The sequence below is a fragment of the Nicotiana attenuata genome, chromosome 11 (genome assembly GCF_001879085.1).
Source record: "Nicotiana attenuata strain UT chromosome 11, NIATTr2, whole genome shotgun sequence".
NCBI lineage: Eukaryota > Viridiplantae > Streptophyta > Magnoliopsida > Solanales > Solanaceae > Nicotiana > Nicotiana attenuata.
In genome coordinates this window covers 3,889,596-3,909,405 of record NC_031999.1, presented here as the reverse complement: position 1 = coordinate 3,909,405, position 19,810 = coordinate 3,889,596, and the positions used below count along the sequence as shown (strand labels likewise).

At 35.8% G+C, this 19,810-nt stretch overlaps 2 protein-coding genes across 3 annotated transcripts; one reads left to right on the top strand and one right to left on the bottom strand.

Moving 5' to 3' along the window:
- Positions 2,070-9,599, top strand: LOC109234052 (4-hydroxy-3-methylbut-2-en-1-yl diphosphate synthase (ferredoxin), chloroplastic). Of its 2 annotated transcripts, none has more exons than XM_019399892.1 (20): positions 2,070-2,227; positions 3,026-3,253; positions 3,689-3,846; positions 4,350-4,456; positions 4,542-4,642; positions 4,726-4,802; positions 5,504-5,623; positions 5,719-5,949; positions 6,419-6,535; positions 6,629-6,703; positions 6,782-6,859; positions 7,011-7,070; positions 7,147-7,209; positions 7,382-7,526; positions 7,616-7,754; positions 7,977-8,054; positions 8,140-8,299; positions 8,386-8,484; positions 8,578-8,682; positions 9,228-9,599. In XM_019399892.1, exons 2-20 carry the CDS (start codon positions 3,046-3,048, stop codon positions 9,327-9,329), a joined length of 2,223 nt encoding a protein of 740 aa, XP_019255437.1. In that variant the 5' UTR covers positions 2,070-2,227; positions 3,026-3,045; the 3' UTR covers positions 9,330-9,599. The 2 variants fall into 2 exon arrangements, with proteins under 2 accessions (XP_019255437.1, XP_019255438.1); XM_019399893.1 differs by lacking the exon at positions 2,070-2,227 and adding an exon at positions 2,232-2,297.
- On the bottom strand, positions 11,401-12,692 carry LOC109234051 (classical arabinogalactan protein 1-like). Its single transcript, XM_019399891.1, has 2 exons — positions 12,520-12,692; positions 11,401-12,288 (listed from the first exon to the last, which is right to left on the bottom strand). The coding sequence occupies exon 2, from the start codon at positions 12,234-12,236 to the stop codon at positions 11,700-11,702; it is 537 nt and encodes a 178-aa protein (XP_019255436.1). The 5' UTR covers positions 12,237-12,288; positions 12,520-12,692; the 3' UTR covers positions 11,401-11,699.

Genomic DNA, 19,810 nt, shown 5'->3' with positions numbered 1-19,810 from the left:
TGGCAACGTGTGAGGGGGTTAAAATTCCTTAAGGATGCACAAGCAAATTGTGGACTCGGAATATCTTTTATACTTTACTGTTTTCCCAGTTTTTCTTCTAACAGTCTTTCTGATTTTTTGTTTTAACACAGTAGCGTTTACAATATTTACATTGTCCTAAACCCTAAACCTGGTAAATAGTAATTCAGTTTTGCGACATATTTTGATAATGATTGTATTTTCTTCTCCGATTTAAGTTATTTTGGTGAAGCTTTTTTATTTCCACTCAATTCTTTGTTATTATCATTACTCCCACTGTTATGATTAAGTAGACTTAAATTTGGTTACGGAAACAAAGGCAAGTTAAATTTAATAAATATTCAGATAAGCCCAAGTCAATAGGGGGTGGCCACGCCGTGCTAGATTGGAGGGGCTAGTGAATATATCCCATGATGGCCATGTGCGACTTAATTATATATAAAGTGTACAGTGAGGTCTTTCGGAAAAATCGTACAAAATGACGAAAAATACATGTTGAGATTATTCGGATTTGGTACGACCAAACAACAATAGCACATCCAATATATTTTTACAGATAGGGTATATTTTTACAAGTAGGTTTAGGGAAGGTAATGTGTACGCAGACTTTACCCCTACCTTGTAAAGATAGAGATACTTTTCCGATAAACTTATTGGCAACTAAATCGATCAAGTATTCATAGTACTTTTTCTAGTAAAACTAGATGTGCTGAAATGAGTCTTGTTTAACAAAAAGTCTTGTCATATTGATTTTTTTTTTTACTACTGTACTTTCTATCACGTCTAAAAGGTGTTCGTATTGTTTCACGTGTTGAATAATTTATCCAATAAAAAGACAACACGTGGCCCCGGTCCTGTGTCCTTTAACTTTTTCCACACTGTGGTCTTTTTGTCTAAGAGGTCGAAACGACAGTTAGTTATTTCTTGCTAAGCTAAGGAATATCGCGGAATGATTCCCTCTAATTTTGCATCTCAGTCCTTGTACTTTTGACCAACTAAATTTCCATCCACAACTTTCTTTTATTAGTCATGCCTACCGGGTTTTTTTTTTTTTTTTTTCTACATTTTCTCCTTTTTCATTTATTGTGAAAAAAAGAAAAATAAATATAAGGAAGAGGATTAGCCCCTACGATCAAATTCAGCAATATATTGAAATTATTTTGATGGGATGGGTTGTTATTACATTTTACGTATATCGTAGTAATGTTTTTTCAAAAATCAAAGTGCACAATTGCTCCCTTATTTTACATTTTAAAAGAAACAAGCACTAATGAGAAATCTATGAACTACTTTTGCACCATCTCATAGCAATATAGCATTTAATTAATGTTTTTCCCTATAATTGTGGATTTCATGAAGTAATACGTTAGTAATATCCTATTCCCATATTCTATTTAAAAACTTGAAGTGGAGCATAAAACAACTAAGATTCGTTTTTTTTTCTTATTTTGCACGCAGAGAATTTTATTATATGATAATTGTAGAGTTTTTTGCATTTGATTTTTCACTTATTTAGTACAGATATGCGAAAAGAATAATATGCCTGAACAATACATAATACATTAGAGTCGAGAAACCAAAAATACCATTTTCTTAATAAGAATATATAAATAAATTAAGACTTAATTTAATCATATGATTTAGACACTTTTAGTTATTCAATCTGTTCACTTTTGATGCATTTAAACTTCAGTTATTTAATTTAAAGAGCATATTTAATATCTTTTTTAATATCAAAAGGATTGTTTTTCAAAAAATATGTATACTAGATTCCGACGTGAAAAATAACTTAACTTTTAGAAAAAGAACAAAACCAAAACCAAAGTATTTTTTAGTGGAGCAAAACTAATATAGTATATATAAGCTAAAATTGAGGGGGCACAATTATAAAGACAATTACCGGTCAATTACTACTATTTGCAAATTTTAAGTAATTTAATTTAATATGGCCACTAAATTTTCATTTAAATGTATATATGCCTATGGCCACAAATAAAAGAGCAGTACAAAAGATGCTAGACAAATGTTTCTTGTCTTTATTCACAATTCACTAGCTGTTGCCTAATCTTTTGGACTACTAGTACATTTAATGTTCAATCTTTTCTCCCTTTTTTTCTGAAACCCATTTCATTATAAGTCCTCAATTTCCACCTACCACCAATTCTTTGGCTTCATATTAGTATAGTCTTGGTTTTTTCACTCTGATTTGGTAAGTAGTACTACTATTCTTGAAAAAAAAATTCAACCTTTTGTAAATTAGTTAGCTGATTATATTCATAGTAAGTGTTTGTAGTTTGTATTTTCAGCTGAATATGTTTGAATTGGGTAATTCATATCTTGGTTTGTTTCTTTTTCTGTTGATTGTGTTTGGGAATTTGGTTAAATAGTTTAAATTACTTCAGTTTTATCACCACAGTGAAAGATATCAACTGGGCTCAAAAGGGCATAGAAAAAAGATCCTTTCTTTTTGGTATATTAGTCTAGTCTTGATTTTGACTGTGACTTGGTGAGTAGTATTATCCTTTACTCCAGCTCTTTTTCTGTTAAAAACTGATTTTTTGGTGGAAATTCTTGAAAAGTTTCAACTTTTTGTAAATTAATTAGGTGGCCATATTCCTAATTAGTGTTTGTAGTTTGTATTCAGCTGAGTTTGTTTGAATTGGGCAATTCAAATCTTGTTCTTTTTCCTTTTCTACTACAGTTTTATGTAGATTGTGTTTTGGAGTTTTGGTTAAAGAGTTTAAATACTTGAGTTTTATCTTTTTTTGATAAGGTATCAACTGGGCTCAAAAGGGTATAGCAAAAGATACTTCTTCTTTTATTTATTTATTTATTTATTTATTTATTTTTTTTGTGTGTGTGTGTGTGTGGAGGAGATGGAGGGGTGTGGGTTTTCTCTGCTGGCTAACTGAATTTTAATGAATATTGAGGATTTATATAGCCAACTCCAACTAGTTTGGAATTGAAGAATATAAATTAGATGAATATTGCTTGTGTTATGTTTCAGGAGTGTGAAGAATTATAGAAATGGCGGCAGGAGCTGTTCCAGCTTCATTTACAGGCCTGAAGAGCAGGGAAAATGGTGTGGGGTTTGCTAAAAGTATGGACTTTGTAAGAGTTTCTGACATACAGAGGGTTAAGTTTCGGCGAACCAAGGTTTCTGTGATAAGAAATGCAAATCCTGGTCCAGAAACCATAGAACTTCAGCCTGCGTCCGAAGGGAGTCCACTACTAGGTAGTTTTATAGAGCACTTGAAAGCTTCTAGTTGCTTTGTTTTTTAAACAGTTTGGAACTCGGTCTATAATAACTTTTAGCTTTCAAGGATTTTAATCTGCTTTATGAAGCTGCAAAATTACTGGAAGAAAAAACAAAGGATATAAATTGAGAGATTATTTTATATTTGTACGAATCGTTGAGGGTTGGAACATGTCATAAAAACTGATTTGGAATAAGTTTGCAGCAACTTCTCTTAGATGTTCGGCGAGTGAATCATACTGTGCCAAGAATGTATCATTGATGCTACTTGTAGGAAATTTAGATTTGGAAATTTGATATCTTTTTTCTTTTTATTTTGTCATCCTACAAAAAAACTTCATTTTACATTAGAAGTGAAGCAACACATTTGTTGTATTCACTCTCTGATGACTGATGTATCACTTCTTGATAAAGTTCCTAGGCAAAAGTATTGTGAATCCATACACAAAACTGTCAGAAGAAAGACCTGCACGGTGATGGTTGGGAACGTTGCCCTTGGTAGCGAACATCCAATCAGAATTCAAACAATGACCACAACAGATACTAAAGATGTTGCTGCAACAGTAGAACAGGTTCTCCTTCTACTTCACGATTTAAGCGAGTTAAAAGTGGCACTCTATTCTAACTGTGTTTGCTGTGATATTTATGTTAATGCTTATTGAAGCTGAGTTGCCTTTTTTGTGTATCATAAGATTATAATATTTCTGTGCAATAGTAAGTTAATGGTCTAGGTCTGATTTGAATCAGTCATTGGAATAGTGTTATACTTTTTCCGTCTAATTCTGAGGAACTTTTGAGAGTCTGGTATATATAGAACCTCATTAAATTTAATGTAACATATGACCACAATTTCTATCTTTGAGTGTGTGAAAATTCTACCCCCATCCGAGTTTGGAATTTTGATCAAGCTTTCTACTTGAATCAGCCAAACCATTTCCCAGTCCGTGAGGCAAATTTTTTGGTTTTGAATTTAATAATAATATTCACGTTGTACCTGAAAAGAATACCTCTTAAATGCGCATGATAATTTTAAGCCAAGAAACTTTAGCGCTGATGCTAACTCCTGTTTACACAGGTGATGAAAATAGCTGATGCAGGAGCTGACATAGTTCGAATAACAGTCCAAGGGAAGAAAGAAGCTGATGCATGTTTCGAAATTAAAAATTCTCTCGTGCAAAAGAAGTAGGTCTCACGTTTTATAGATATATTCAAGATTCGATGGACTTGATGACATGATTAATATTTCATCCATGCTCTGCATATGCAGTTACAACATCCCTCTGGTGGCGGACATTCATTTTGCTCCTCCTATTGCACTTCGAGTTGCGGAGTGCTTTGAAAAAATACGTGTCAATCCTGGAAACTTTGGTATTTCTTCCTCTGTCTACGTCATCGTCTTTTTTGCCAGAACCAGGAGAATAGCTATGATTTAAGCGGTTAATTTCTTTCAGCTGACAGGCGAGCGCAGTTCGAGCAATTAGAGTACACAGAAGAAGATTACCAAAAAGAACTTGAGCACATTGAGGAGGTCAGACTACGCCAAATTAGTATAAGAACTCTATTTTGATTTCTAATACATGTAAAGATAATTATCAACCTTTCTTTCGATAGTATTTAGAAGTCAGTAACATGGTATGAGGTGCTTGTCCTGCAAGTTAGCATGTCTTTAATTTATTCCTCCGTTTCAATTTATGTCTTACTTTCCTTTTTAGTCTGTTTCAAAAAGAATATCTCTTTCTATATTTAGTAACTCTTTAACTCCAACATTCCACATGGCATATTTAAGACCACAAGATTCAAGGGCACTTGGGTATATTACACACATCTTTAATTTAAGACAACAATATTCAAAAGTCTTCCTTACTTTTCTTATACTCCGTGCCTAGTTAAACTAAGACACATAAAATGAAACGGAGGGAGTAGTTATTTTCAGTTGATTTTCACCTTTCTTTTCTCCTATAAGGTATGAATCATATTGATTTAATTATAAGATCCTTTTCATTCACTGCTTGGAAAAAAATAAATACGTGTGCAATATGCTAAGACGGACAATGTTAAACAAGAATTGCTTCTCAAGCTGATGCTGGGTCTATAATCATCCTATATTGGACACTCTGCCTGCTCAATATTTGCATTTAGCAAGAAATTTTCCCTTTTATTATGGAGCATATTCTTGGACAATCTACCTTTTTGCAGAGTCTAATCCATTTTTACTTTGAATTGGTTCAGGTTTTTACACCATTGGTGGAAAAATGTAAAAAGTATGGACGTGCAATACGTATTGGAACTAACCACGGGAGCCTTTCAGATCGAATTATGAGCTATTATGGGGACTCACCTAGGGGAATGGTGAGCAGTAGCTGAATTACTTATCTAGAATATTCTGTTCTAGTCATTGTTGTTGTATTCTTTAATTACTTTGTATCATCTGAATATGGTAACAGGTTGAATCAGCATTTGAGTTTGCAAGAATTTGTAGGAAGTTGGACTTCCACAATTTCGTCTTCTCAATGAAAGCTAGCAATCCAGTAGTTATGGTTCAGGCGTATCGCCTTCTTGTAGCTGAGATGTATGTTCAAGGATGGGATTATCCTTTACACTTGGGGGTTACTGAAGCTGGTGAAGGTGAAGACGGAAGGATGAAGTCTGCAATCGGCATTGGCACACTTCTTCAGGTACAATTTTAGAATTCCGGATGAGTAACAGTAAAAGCTGAGCGTCTTGTTGAAAGTAACATCTTTATTCCTTTGGTTCCAGCTTCATTTAGACAAGTTTTCTAGATACACCAGATATTTTTGTACTCAGTGATACATATTCATTGGTTCAAGCAACAAGGTATTTGCTGTCAGAAAATGAAACAAAGCAGGAATATAATTGTTAAATTATGCTAATCAGAAGACATAATTTAAGCTAAAATCTATAATGTGCTCAATTAGAGCGGCTTCTCAAGCGACAGCAAATACGTACTTGTGATTTATCACATTTAGATTTTTAAAAGCTAAACTGTGTTTATGCCAGCAAATTACTATGATAAGGTAATCTAATCTCATGTATGTTCCTCCTGTCTTGAAAAACTTGCTGTGCCTTTATCGTCATAAACGTATTGCTCGACTTTCTAAAGAAGACAATTTTCTACTCATACAGGATGGTCTGGGTGATACAATAAGAGTTTCCCTAACTGAACCTCCAGAGGAGGAGATAGATCCCTGTCGACGGTTGGCAAACCTTGGAAAGAGAGCAGCTGACCTTCAACAAGGAGTGGTAGTGTTTCATCCCACATGATTAGTTACTTGTGAATGTGCGTTAGGACCTTAAGTTTTGACAATGTAGTAAAATTTCGACTTCCTTTATCAGGCCCCTTTTGAAGAAAAGAACAGACGTTATTTTGACTTTCAACGTAGGTCAGGGGAATTGCCAGCTCAAAAGGAGGTCAGTTTTAAAACCTGAGCAGATTTGCTATATGAGGCTGCATTTTGTGAAGCAAACTAATGTTTTGATTTGTAACAGGGTGATGAAGTAGACTACAGAGGCGTGTTGCATCGAGATGGTTCTGTTCTCATGTCTGTTTCTTTGGATCAATTGAAGGTCTTATCTAGCACTTCTCTAAGAATAACTTGTAATATATGATTCTACTAATCGATTTTATTACATGCTAATTTTTTGTGAATTTTCTAGCCACAATTGTTTTCTTTATTTTATCTTCCCTGAAAAATAGCCTTATCTTTTGGTTTTGCAGACCCCTGAACTTCTGTACAGATCATTAGCGGCAAAGCTTGTCGTGGGCATGCCATTTAAGGTCTAATTCTAGAACTAATTCTTCTCCTTTGGTTGTGCGCCGTCTTTGTGCTAAATTATAATCAGTGGTTTTGTAGGATCTGGCGACTGTGGACTCGATCCTGTTGAGGGAACTTCCACCAGTAGATGATAAAGATTCTGTAAGGACCCTTGTGTTTTCTGTATAGTAATTTAAGTATCTAAGTTATTTCTTCATGATGCTCGGACTAATATGTTGAAATTTAGCATTTCTAGTGCAGATTATTTTGCTCGATCCCTTTTGTTTATGGAAACTTTGAGAATGACTTGATTGTGTCTTTGCAAAATGAACAGCGTCTGGCTCTGAAAAGATTGGTTGACATAAGCATGGGAGTCATTACTCCTTTGTCAGAGCAATTGACAAAGCCGTTACCCAATGCCATGGTATTGGTTACTCTGAAGGAGTTATCTGGTGGTGCTCAAAAGCTTCTTCCAGAAGGTGTGATAATCGTAATAGTTTTTTAAGTTCTTTGAATTAATTATATTCCAAAAGTTTAGTAATCAGGCTAGAGTGGGAACCTCCTTCAGGTACACGATTGGTTGTGTCTGTGCGTGGTGATGAATCAAAAGATGAGTTGGAAATCTTAAAGAGCACTGATGTTACTATGATTCTTCATAATCTGCCATATACAGAAGAAAAAATTAGCAGAGTTCATGCAGCCAGGAGGTATGTTGCATTTGTATTGAAAATATTCAACTTCTCTCACCGTAAAGCTGGCTACCAGTTAGTCTTGACGGGCTTAATCAATATGACATACGTGTACTTACATATCTCACTTGTATAAACTTTCTTAAACGCAGATATTACGAGAGGAAACATACTTAGCTGCTGCATTTTCATGTCTCTAATTTTTTGACTCTAATAACCTGAAAATATCATCTGTTGCAGGCTTTTTGAGTATCTCTCTGAGAATTCATTGAACTTCCCAGTGATTCATCACATACACTTTCCCAATGATACCCACAGGTATAGTAAATCAGACTTCACTTACCTAAAATCTGACATCTGGAGGTTATTTAGAATTTAGCTTATGAAAATTTCAATATGACAGGGATGATTTAGTGATTGGTGCTGGGGCAAATGCTGGGGCTCTCTTGGTAGATGGGCTCGGAGATGGTATTCTGTTGGAAGCTCCAGATCAGGATTTTGATTTCCTTAGAAATACATCTTTCAATTTGCTTCAAGGGTGCAGAATGCGGAACACAAAAACGGTAATGGGAAGTGAAAATATAAAGCAAGAATCTGAACCAATTTATAGTAACATGATTTATTTCCATATTATGTGTATCCCTTTCAGGAGTACGTATCATGCCCATCGTGTGGCAGGACTTTATTTGATCTTCAAGAGATAAGTGCTCAAATAAGGGAGAAGACGTCACACTTGCCCGGTGTTTCAGTAATTACGCGACCCTAATGCTTACTGTCATTGAATTTCTTAAATTTCTATCTGTAAAAATGGTTTGTGTTGTGTCGTTATTTTCCTTTACAGATTGCCATCATGGGTTGCATTGTGAATGGACCTGGGGAGATGGCTGATGCTGACTTTGGATATGTTGGTGGTGCTCCTGGGAAGATTGACCTTTACGTCGGCAAGGTACCAAGCTTTGATTTCCCTTATTTTATTAATGCTCTTCACAACTAAGAATTTCCTCGCCAGTAACCAAGTAAGATGCATCTGGCTTTCACTATTCACTATATAATGTTAGAACTGAAAGAAAATTTAAGACAAAAATGTCGCTTGAAGTACAAATCTGCGAGTGGACAATGCCTCTTCGGACAACATGCTGGCCTAAAATGATAATCAAAACTAGATGCACATATGCTACATGGTTGTTATTATCTCTCAACTGAAAATGCCAATATATCACAGCTTGTAGTCCTTTAAGTGTACACAATTTGCTCAAAAAACAGCTAAAGAAAATTAAGTTATACGATGTAATTTTCTGAAAGGAGTACCAATTAGTCTCATATAATTCCTTAAAACACATTGGTGCTGTCACCACTAGCAAGAAGCAAAACAAATCTTTGAGCCATTGAAATACAATGTAAAGAAAACCAAAACAAAAATTGCTAGCTTTCAAATTGTGTACTACTTTTAACTAATATGTTTCAATTACTGGTGAACGAAATTTCTATCAGACGGTGGTGAAACGCGGTATTCAAATGGAGCATGCAACAGATGCCTTGATCCAGCTAATTAAAGATAACGGCCGTTGGGTGGATCCTCCTAAGGAGGAGTAAGATCAACTGGAAGAGTTAACTGATGGAACTGGGAGGGAGGGAGGTCAAGATAAGGTTGCATTGTAAATGCAGATTCTAGCACCTGATAATAATTCAGCATTAGCAAACTCCAGAGAGCTGCCATTTCCAAGCAGTAGAGATGTAGCTTTTATGTTGTAGAATCTAGTACGTGCATGCAAATGCAGAATATGATTATTCATGTATTAATCAATTCTAGTTACCAGTCCCCTTCTTGGGAATCAAGTAATAGGCTATATCATTGTTCATTGATGACCAATCTTACATAGTGAGGGCAGCCCGGTGCACGAAGCATCCCGCATCACGCAGGGTCCGGGGAAGGGCCGCACCCTAAGGTGTGTGCTGTAAACAGCCTACCATAATGCAAGCATTAGTGGCTGCTGCCACGGTTCGAACCCGTGACTTATAGATTATACATAGATAACTTTTACTGTTGCTCCAAGGCTCCTCTTCAACTAATCTGCATAGTATGGATAATAAATGAGTTTAAGTTCTATTCGCAAACAATGTAGAATATATATATATATATATATATATATATATATATATATATATATATATATATATATATATATATATATATATATATATATATATACACAAAATCAGCTAGAGTAAGTGTCTATGCCAATCATGGTAACTTGGACAATATGGTAGTTAACATGTTGTAATTGGTCAGTTACATTAATATGCAAATATCTTACATCGTCAGTGGATAAACTTCCATTTATATTGAAAATATATACCAATTATTGTCTTTTAGTCTTAGTTTTCATTTTCCAAAAGCAAATTTTCCAGTGGGTTGGACAGGATAAATATTTAACCTTATAAACACAAGTCAAGTAATATCTCATACATTCATTGTAGAATTAATTCATTTAAGTCATTCACTGTGATAAGCAAACAAGATATTCACAAAAATGATCTGTTAAATAAAAATGATAAACTTCAACAAAGACAGTGAGAGATAGCAAGTACTTGATTAAGTATTGGAATTAATTAATTGGGGCAATCCCTTTGTGTAAGATAAACTACTCATTATGTGCACGCTTCTCTCTTTCTTTTTGATAAAGCATTAGAAAGATATTACATATTAAGTAAAGAGCAACATCCTCTAATTAGTGTATATATACATTATATGAGATTTAAACATTAAGAAATCTACTTTTAACTGCACGACTCTTCCTTCAGATCTGAGTTGGCTCAAACAAAAAATTCAATATAGACAAAACTGTGATGCCTATTCGATTCCACATGCTTATTAATTATACTTTGGCCCATGTTAATTACATATATATAATGATCTGCCTGCTTGGGAAATGGCAACTGTCAATAAGGCACTTGGTATTTACCCTGGAACAAATTTGTACGGGAAACTTCTTTCTGAATCTATATCAGGTTTAGGCAAGTTAGAGCAGAGGCGTCTCTAGTGTAGAAGTTCTGGGTTCATAAAGTTTAAATTTGGGATCCGCCTCTGAGTTAGAAGGATTATAAAACACTTAAGAATGAAGATTTTTGAAACCGAGGAGGAGAGAAGCCAGAAAGCGGATCCGCTCGAACTTAATAACTTTTGTTCAAACTGTGTATTTGTATTAGAACATTCATTAAATATGAACAAATATAAAATTTAGAATTCAGTTAACTTGTGATCTTAAACATATCGTAAGATTGTCTTTAAACATACAACAATATTTGTATAGCTGTAGAAGCTTTTTATTAAGGACAAAAATAAAATTTTAAATTAAGTTTACATAATAGGAATAAGGACATGGATTGGAACATAAACAAGATTTACAAGATCGGAGGGAGTATATAAAGAGAGTCAAAATTTGCTCAAAGAAGTCAAAGAATTAAAGTTCAAATTTTCAACATTCCCCAACAAACGCCTTCAATAAACCAGAAGAATACGTTAAAAGTTACGGAGCTCAATTCAACTGTTCCTTTATTCTAGTAGTAGTGTTTGTCTTCCTTTGAAGAATGACGATTCCCTTGCTCCTTTTAAATATACCATTGTATTAATTAAACAGGGATTAGAAAAAATAAGCTTTATGAATCATGATTCAAAAATAGTAAAATTGAATTGTATTTAATAGTAACAGTACAAAGCACAAATAATCGAACTACAATTTCCCAATCATCTGAAGAACAATTATTCGATAACCAATAATCGAGAATCAAAATTTCTAAAAAAAAAATAAACTCAAAAAGGACTGTTATTCAGTGAATAAAGAATCAAACAAATATAGTAATGCTAATGAAATTCTCCTTCAAACTCCCGAATGCTACAAATCTATTAATGAATATAAACACAATATTACGTATAGCAAAGTGATATATGAAGCATGCAATTACTCAAAGAAAGTCTGATCTCCTGGCAGCGTAACCGAACTGTGCTCGTCGGATATTCTGCCTACGCTTCTTGTAAACCAATGCACCGAGCCCTACAACACACGCCGCAGCGATCACTCCGAATGCTACTCCAGCCTTCTTCCCACCGTTCATTCCGTCGCCGGAAGACGACTCATTCGCCTCCGTAATACTCTCGTGGCTTATATCACTCGCAACTACGTCACTCGGCGCCGGAGCAGGAGAAGGAGACGGAGACTCATTCGACGTAGCATCGTCGTCGCCTTCGCCTGGGGATGGCGCCGGAGCAGAATCAGGAGAGCGATCTGCAGGCGGAGGCGATGGAGGAGAGCTGATCACATTTAATAAAGGTGACGGTACTGGACTTTCAGGAGCCGCAGCGGTTGGCGGTGGAGAAACTAAATCTCCTCCGGCTTCCGGTACCGGACTCGGCGAACTTTCCGGCGTATCTGCGCAAATACAGTGTTGTATAGACAAAACCGCAAAGAGAAGCGTGAGAGAGAGTACGCGAAGCGTCGCCATTGCCAATAATTAAAATCGTCCTTCTTTCGTGTTTTCACACTTTTCGAAAGATCTGCAATATCAAAAGTTTCGATAATCAAAGCAATAGTGATTAACAATTCAATGATGCAATTAGCAAATGCAGATCTGGAGATAAATAGAGGCAGTTAGTGTGAAATTGAAGTTGTAAGGCTGCGAACTGCGAAGAGTAAAATGAAGCTAAAGGCGGTTGACAAAAGCATGTTACTTGCTTTCGTGGCCGCGTAGAGAGAGAAAGAGAAAAAGGAAGAGAGAGAGAGAGTACCTATGGAAGCGTGGAGAGAACGTGAATGAGATTGACAAAGACGGCGGATCCGGTATAACTTACTGACTAAATTAAGGGAAGGTTCTGGACTTTGTTGGTTGCGTGAATGTGAATGAGAGAGAAGTGGAGACGACCTTCGTTCCTTTGTTTGTTTGTTCAGAAAGCGTTTGCTTAAATAGGACTATTGAAAAACCCAAGATGTTCAATTTAATTCGTCTACTAATTTCTACGTACAACAACATCAACAAATAATCTAGTGTAATTACATAAAGTTTGTGTAATATGTAATCGACAATATCCCTACCTTATCAAGGTAGAGAGGTTGATTCTGAGACAGATTTATGTGGAGGGGTGGGTACATGCACCCATGCTCCCTACCTAGGTTATGTATAAAGTACTACTCCCTCCGTTCCAATTTATGTGAACCTGTTTGACTGGGCACAGTGTTTAAGAAAAAATAAAGACTTTTGGAATTTGTGGTCCTAAACAAGTCAAAAAGGGATCCAGAGTATTTGTGTGGTTATAAAAGCTTCTCATTAAGGGTAGACTTGAAAGTTTAAGCTAAATTGTTTCCACATTTAGAAATGGGTCATTCTTTTTGGAACAGACCAGAAAGAAAATAGGTTCACATAAACTGGAACAGAGGGAGTAGTTTTTACAAATATATGAGTAAATATATTTGTCACCACCCATGCTAAAGTGATTGGTTTGGTGCACTCACTACAACATTATGCATCTACAACTACGGTTTCTTCGCTACGAATTTAAAAAACGTGGCTACTACCGAATATTAGCCATCAAAAAATACAATTTGGTAGCTATTCACAATTTCGTAAAATTTCTTAGCTACACAAGTTAAACTGACAAAGCTAATTTCTTATTTTTGCTAACTATCGCGGCAATAACTATCAAAATAGCTACAAATTTATTGCTACACTAAAGATTTGTAGCTAATTATTAGTTTTTGCCACGTGTTTGAAGTTGTTATAGCAAAAAAATATTTTTTGCCACAATAAATTATGTCAATCAGAATCTTATTGGTAAATGAACATATTTGCTTCAATTTATAAAATCCGTGGCAATAGTTGGCTCAATGTATGGCTGCAACTAATTATCATGACAAAATGATATAGCCATGAATTTACATAGCTATAATAAGTGGTAAGGCTAATTCTAAGTTTTACTATGAATTTAAAATTACTGTAGCAATTGTAATTTTTTAGCCATGACACACGTGGTTGAACAAAATTTTATAGCTAAAATAATGGTCTTGCTTCAAAATGATATAGCTATCAATTTAGAGACAAAATAAACTTTTGTAGCAATGTATAAGTTTTATCATGCACTTGCACTAACTATAAAATAGTACCAACATAACTAAAGTTTCATAGTTAGATGAATAATTGTAGCAATATTCATGTATATGTGCTTCCTGATTAAGATTTCTATATTCATCAAATCAATACAGAATTTGGTTCGATAGTCTATTGACATAACAAAACTATTTCTACATTCATCAAATCAATAAAGAATTTGGTTCGGTAGTCTATTGATCTAGCAAAAATAATTGATTGTTTTCCTTGTAAGTTGTAACTAGATAATCCATCAACATATACCCTGTAAAAAAGAACATTTGAACTCAATCAAAAAAGAACAACACTACTAAATACTAATTCGTATTAGGATTCTTTTCCGGGATATGTTAGTTGATAGAAAGGCTTATAGACCCACAACGTAGCATGATTTAAGAGGATTAAATTGTCAAACTAGTAATTAAGGTATGTTGTCTTGTTTCTGCCTGATAATGAAGCACTACAGTTGAAGAAGAAAAATACATATTCAATCAAAATAATTCAGTATATTGAAGTAATACATGCAACAACAACAACGACTCAGTAAATTTTCACTAGTAGGGTTTGGGGAAGGTAGTGTGTACGCATACCTTACCCTACCCCGAGGGAGTAGAGAGGCTGTTTCCGAAAGACCCTCGGCTCAAGAAAACGAAAAGAGACGATATATCAGTATCATCCATAGAAACCAAAGGAATAATAACAGCATCATAAAAGCCAGAAAATAGATGAAAACAATAGCAATAACCAATAAATAGACCCGACACTATAAGACGAAAGAGTAGTGAGAACACAATATTAACCACTAACAGTCTAAGATAAAAATCTTATCAGACTAGCCTCACATAGATTTAGTAAAATAATAAAGATAAACATCATCTCTCAAGTAAATAAGTAAAAGTTCTAACATTAAGGGTTTGGTATGAAGGAAAATGTTTTCATGGAAAATGAGTGGTTTATCACTTATTTTTCCTTGTTTGGTTGGTGAGTGAATTTTTTTTTCCGGAAGATATTTTCTAGTGATTGGGTGGGGTGGTTAGGTGAGGGCGGGGTTGGGGTGGAAGTTGGGTCGGTGGGGGAATAGGGTGGGAAAGGTTGAGAAGGAGTATTGAAAAATGCTTTCCCTTCTTTTGATAGAAAAATCGCAGTAAGTAAAGGAAGGTAACAACTAACAGCAGAACACCATTATAATAAACTAGTAGAATGAGTGGAACACAATTTAAATCCGGTGATCACAGATAAAGGAAAAATAAGTAATAACATAACAAAAACGACCGCTTTCACACCAGGTTTTAGTCAATAAACATCACGAGGTACCAAACCTCAGAATATTCATAACTCACGGGTACAAATTCCGCAACCCTAAACACTTGGTGTCCTGTGCCCTCTTTACCAATTTAATACTCAACAATATCAAGATCCATCCTCTTAACCGATAGGAGTGAGTAGCTATGTGTATGCTTGTGCCAGTGTTCTAACATAGTTCATGCCAGCTAGTAAGTATAGAAGAAGAAACGGATAACACGTAGAATGTTTTCCCACAAATTTCCACAAAATAAGACTCACACAGGCAAGCACACCTCCACATAGATATCGACAACAAGAATGCCCCCAGGCCATCACAAGTCATCACAAATCAACCCCCAACACAACCCGCCTTGTCTCGCCACGTGTGCAATAATAATATAAGTGCCCGCCTTGTCTCGCCACACATGCATAATAATATTCCCACCTTGTCTTGACACATGCCGCACCCCCCCCCCTCCACACACACACACACACAACACAACACACACACACACATATATATATATATATATATATATATATATATATATCCCGCCTTGTCATGCCGCATGTGCAAATATCAACAGTAACAATAGCATGACAGAAACCTCGCGCAACTCAATAACACTCGCACGGCAGAAACCTCGTGCATCACAACAACAAGTAAAACAACAACAATGACAATAAATACAAGAGTACGACAAGTAAATCAACTCAAGGACTTTCGATCACAAGGAAACGGTAAATCTAGTTCACAAGGAATAACCACACTAGAGAATACTAGTCATAATAAGAACGGCTCAACAAGGGAGAAAATAACATGTAACCACGGTCCCACAAAGTACAACCCAACAATAAGGGAGATATCACGAGTTAATAATTCCAAATAAGGATAAGTCAACTAAGATAAAAGATAACTAGCTTCATTTAGGTTTAGTACTCACAAAAGAGGTAAAACAATTACAATTAAGGATAAGCAATGGAAAGGATAATCATGACCTCAATTAAGGATAAACAATTACAGAAGGGATAATAATAATTTCAATAAAGATAAGCGGTTAGGAAAAGATAGCATGGCAACAGGAGAGCTAACAATCTTTAGTTAAGTCATATAAAAGTCAAATAGGTAATAAGAGTGGATCATGGCGCGATTAATTCTAGTTAAAGCAGGTAGAGTGAAACTAGCAATTAAGAAAACTTAATCATAACAAAACAACTTCATGCTCAGTGAATATAAGAACCTAAGACCCTGAAAGGCAAACTTTCCGCAAATAAGCCTGATCACGTACTCGTCACCCCGCATACACGGACTACAATTAGCATAGAAGACTCAAATCCTAAAGGATAATTCCCCCACACGAAGTTAGGCAAGATACTTACCTCAAAGAAGACAAACTGATACTCTAAAATGAACTCCTCGGGTGAAATGACCTCCGGACGGCTCAAATCTAGCCAAATAACTTCAAAGCATAAATAAAACTATTTCAGATCATAAAACTCAATCTTTATCAAAATCTAAAAATCGACCCAAAAGTCGACCCCCGAACCGTACCTCGGAACCCGACAAAATTCACAAAATTCGAACACCCATTCCGATACGAGTTCAACCATACCAAAATTATCAATTTCCGATACCAATTCGTCCCTCAAATCATGATTTTTCATTTTGAAAATTTTCTTTAAAAACCTCCATTTTCTTCAACTCAAAACACAAATTAAATGATAAAAATAAAAGATAAAATCATGGAATATAATAAATTCTAGGTGAAGAACACTTACCCAATCGATTTGCTTGAAAAACCCACAAAGAAGCTCCCAAAACCGAAGTCTAAAACTCAAAATATGGAGAAAATGGCAAAAACCCTCGAATATAAACTCTCTGCCCAGGACTTCCGCATCTGCAGACAAATAAGCCCATCAACGTTATCGCATTTGCGGGCAGACGTCCGCATCTGCGAACTTGACTTACCAAACCTAGGTCCGCATCTGTGGATAGTATAGCCGCACCAGCGGCGCCGCAGAAGTGATGACAGGAGCACAAAAGCGGATTCCTTCGCAGATGCGATCTCTCAACCGCAGAAGCGGCCTTCGCACCTGCGTGCCAGCATCCGCAGAAGCGAGCTAGCTCCCAAGACTCAAAGATCACAGAAGCGACCAGGCTCACGCAGAAGCGGAGCCGCAACCTGCGCTCCAAAGTGTCGCAGGTGCAAAAACACCAGAACCAGACCTGTTCAAAACTATGAAAAACATCTGAAGCTCGTCCGAAACACGTCCGGGGCCCCCGGGACCCCGTCCAAGCATACCAAAAAGTTCCATACCGTAATACGGACTCACTCGAGGTCTCAAATAACATCAAACAACGCCGAAACTACGAATCGCACCATGAATCGAACTTATGAACTTTTAAATCTTCCAACTTCTAAAACTCGTGCCGAAACCTATCAAATGAACCTGGAACGACGCCAAATTTTGTAGACAAGTCCCAAATTACATAACGGAGCTGTTCTAACTCTCAGAATCGCATTCCGACCCCGATATCACAAAAGTCAACTATTGGTCAAACTTCTCCATCTTTCAAACTTCAACTTTTCCAACTTTCACCGAAATGCTTCAAATTAACCTACGGACCTCCAAATCCAAACCCACATGCACGCCTAAGTCCAAAATCACCATACAAAGCTGTTGGAATCATCCAAAACCCATTCCGGAGCCGTTTACACAAAAGTCAAATTCCGGTCAACTCTTACCGCTTAAGCTTCCAAAACTAGAATCCTTCTTTCAATTTGACTGATCATCCGGTAACTGAATTCGACCATGCACGCAAGTTAATACACCTAATACAAAGCCGCTCAAGACCTTATACCGCCGAACGGAACTTAAATTCTCAAAATGACCGGCCGGGTCGTTACACCTACCTTATTTGTCATTGATATACATATGCTTGGTAAGGAAGAGCGTAAAGAACGAAGGGTGATGCCGGCAAATTACATATATTATCATGTGAGGAAGAGTGTAAAGCACAAAGGGTGATGTCGTGCCATTCCATTTGAGAGTAAAGCATGAAGGGTAATGCCGTGGCATGTCATGTGAGTGTAAAGCACGAAGGGTGATATCGTGCCATGCCTTGTGAGTGTAAAGCACGAAGGGTGATGCCGTGCTATTCCATTTAAGAGTAAAGCATGAAGGGTGATGCCGTTCCATGTCATGTGAGTAAAAGCACGAAGGGTGATGCCGTGCCATTTTATTTATACCATTATGCTGTTATATTATCACGAGTTCATGGCATGATGTGTGTTCCCGTGCAGGCGTGGATGAGGGACATGCATTATGTTGTGATATATTTTCCTCGTGCATACGTTCATGCCTCTACATTGAGCTGTTATTGTCGTACTTATGGTTCTTATGTGACTTGTCGTTATTGCCCTGTCCTTTTTCTCTATCTCAACTGTTGTTGTGTTGCCCATGCCTTCTACTTGCTTAACTTGCAAATACCATGCCTACTTCCTGTTGTATAATTACATCCATGTCGTATCTATTTTGTTGCACTTTAGTACAAGCCTGCTACTATATTATTCATTCATGCCTCTACTTGTTAACTTATAAAGATCATGTGTTCCCTTCTTATTTGTTATATCTATATCTAGGACTCCACCATGCTAGTTAGTTGAAGTTTATATTCCTTTTTCCTAATTGCTGTCATTACTCCTATGCCTTCCGTCTAGTCTATTACTGTTGCCCATATGTATATCCTCGTTCATTATTGCTACTTGCGTATTTCCTACTATGTCATTACTATTATCGGCATTTCTGTCATCCAATTAATACTGTTATACGCATATTTGGTGAGGATGAGATAAATGCACGAAGGGTGTTGCCGTGCAATTGACTTGATATCTGAGTACAATTCTCCCGTTATGAAAGTTATGGAGTGACTATCGTGGTTTATTGGTTTTTGCACTAAGGAAAAGATTGGTCGAGATATTAGAAAATGTTAAATTGTGATCTTTTCTAGTACTCAGTTATTGCTTTGCATATTCGTTTCGTGTACCCTTTTATGTTACATTGTATTATTGTTCTATTGCTAGTTTATTGTACAGGCTATATCGGTGAGTATCTTTTAACTAAAAAGCTTTGTCACTACTTCGACGAGGTTAGAAAAGATACTTACTGGGTACATGGGATCGGTTGTACTCATACTGCACTTCTGCACCTTGCGTGCAAATTTTTAGAGCGGAGCTGTTGTAGGTTGTGGAGTAGTGATGGAAGCATCAAGATTGACGGGACATGAATAATTATTATTGTTTTGGAAAAGCGTATTGATATGTTTGAGTAAAATAATATTTCTACTATTTTGAATTATATTGTTGAACATTTATTAAATTTTTAATATTTAATTTATTAAATAATTACAGTTGAAGGTATATTTCATGCCAAAAATATATTCTTACCTACATTATATGAATTATTGTGGGTAACAGTATTTGAGGCAAAATTTTCAATTAGTAGCTATGAATTTTTGAATCATAGCAAAATATATATACAATTGTCACATAATATAAACATGCCTATACATTTTTATTTTCATAGCAAATGAAGAAAATCTTTTTCAATAATTTTGTGCTTTGTGGTAAAAAAGTATGAAATTTATATATATA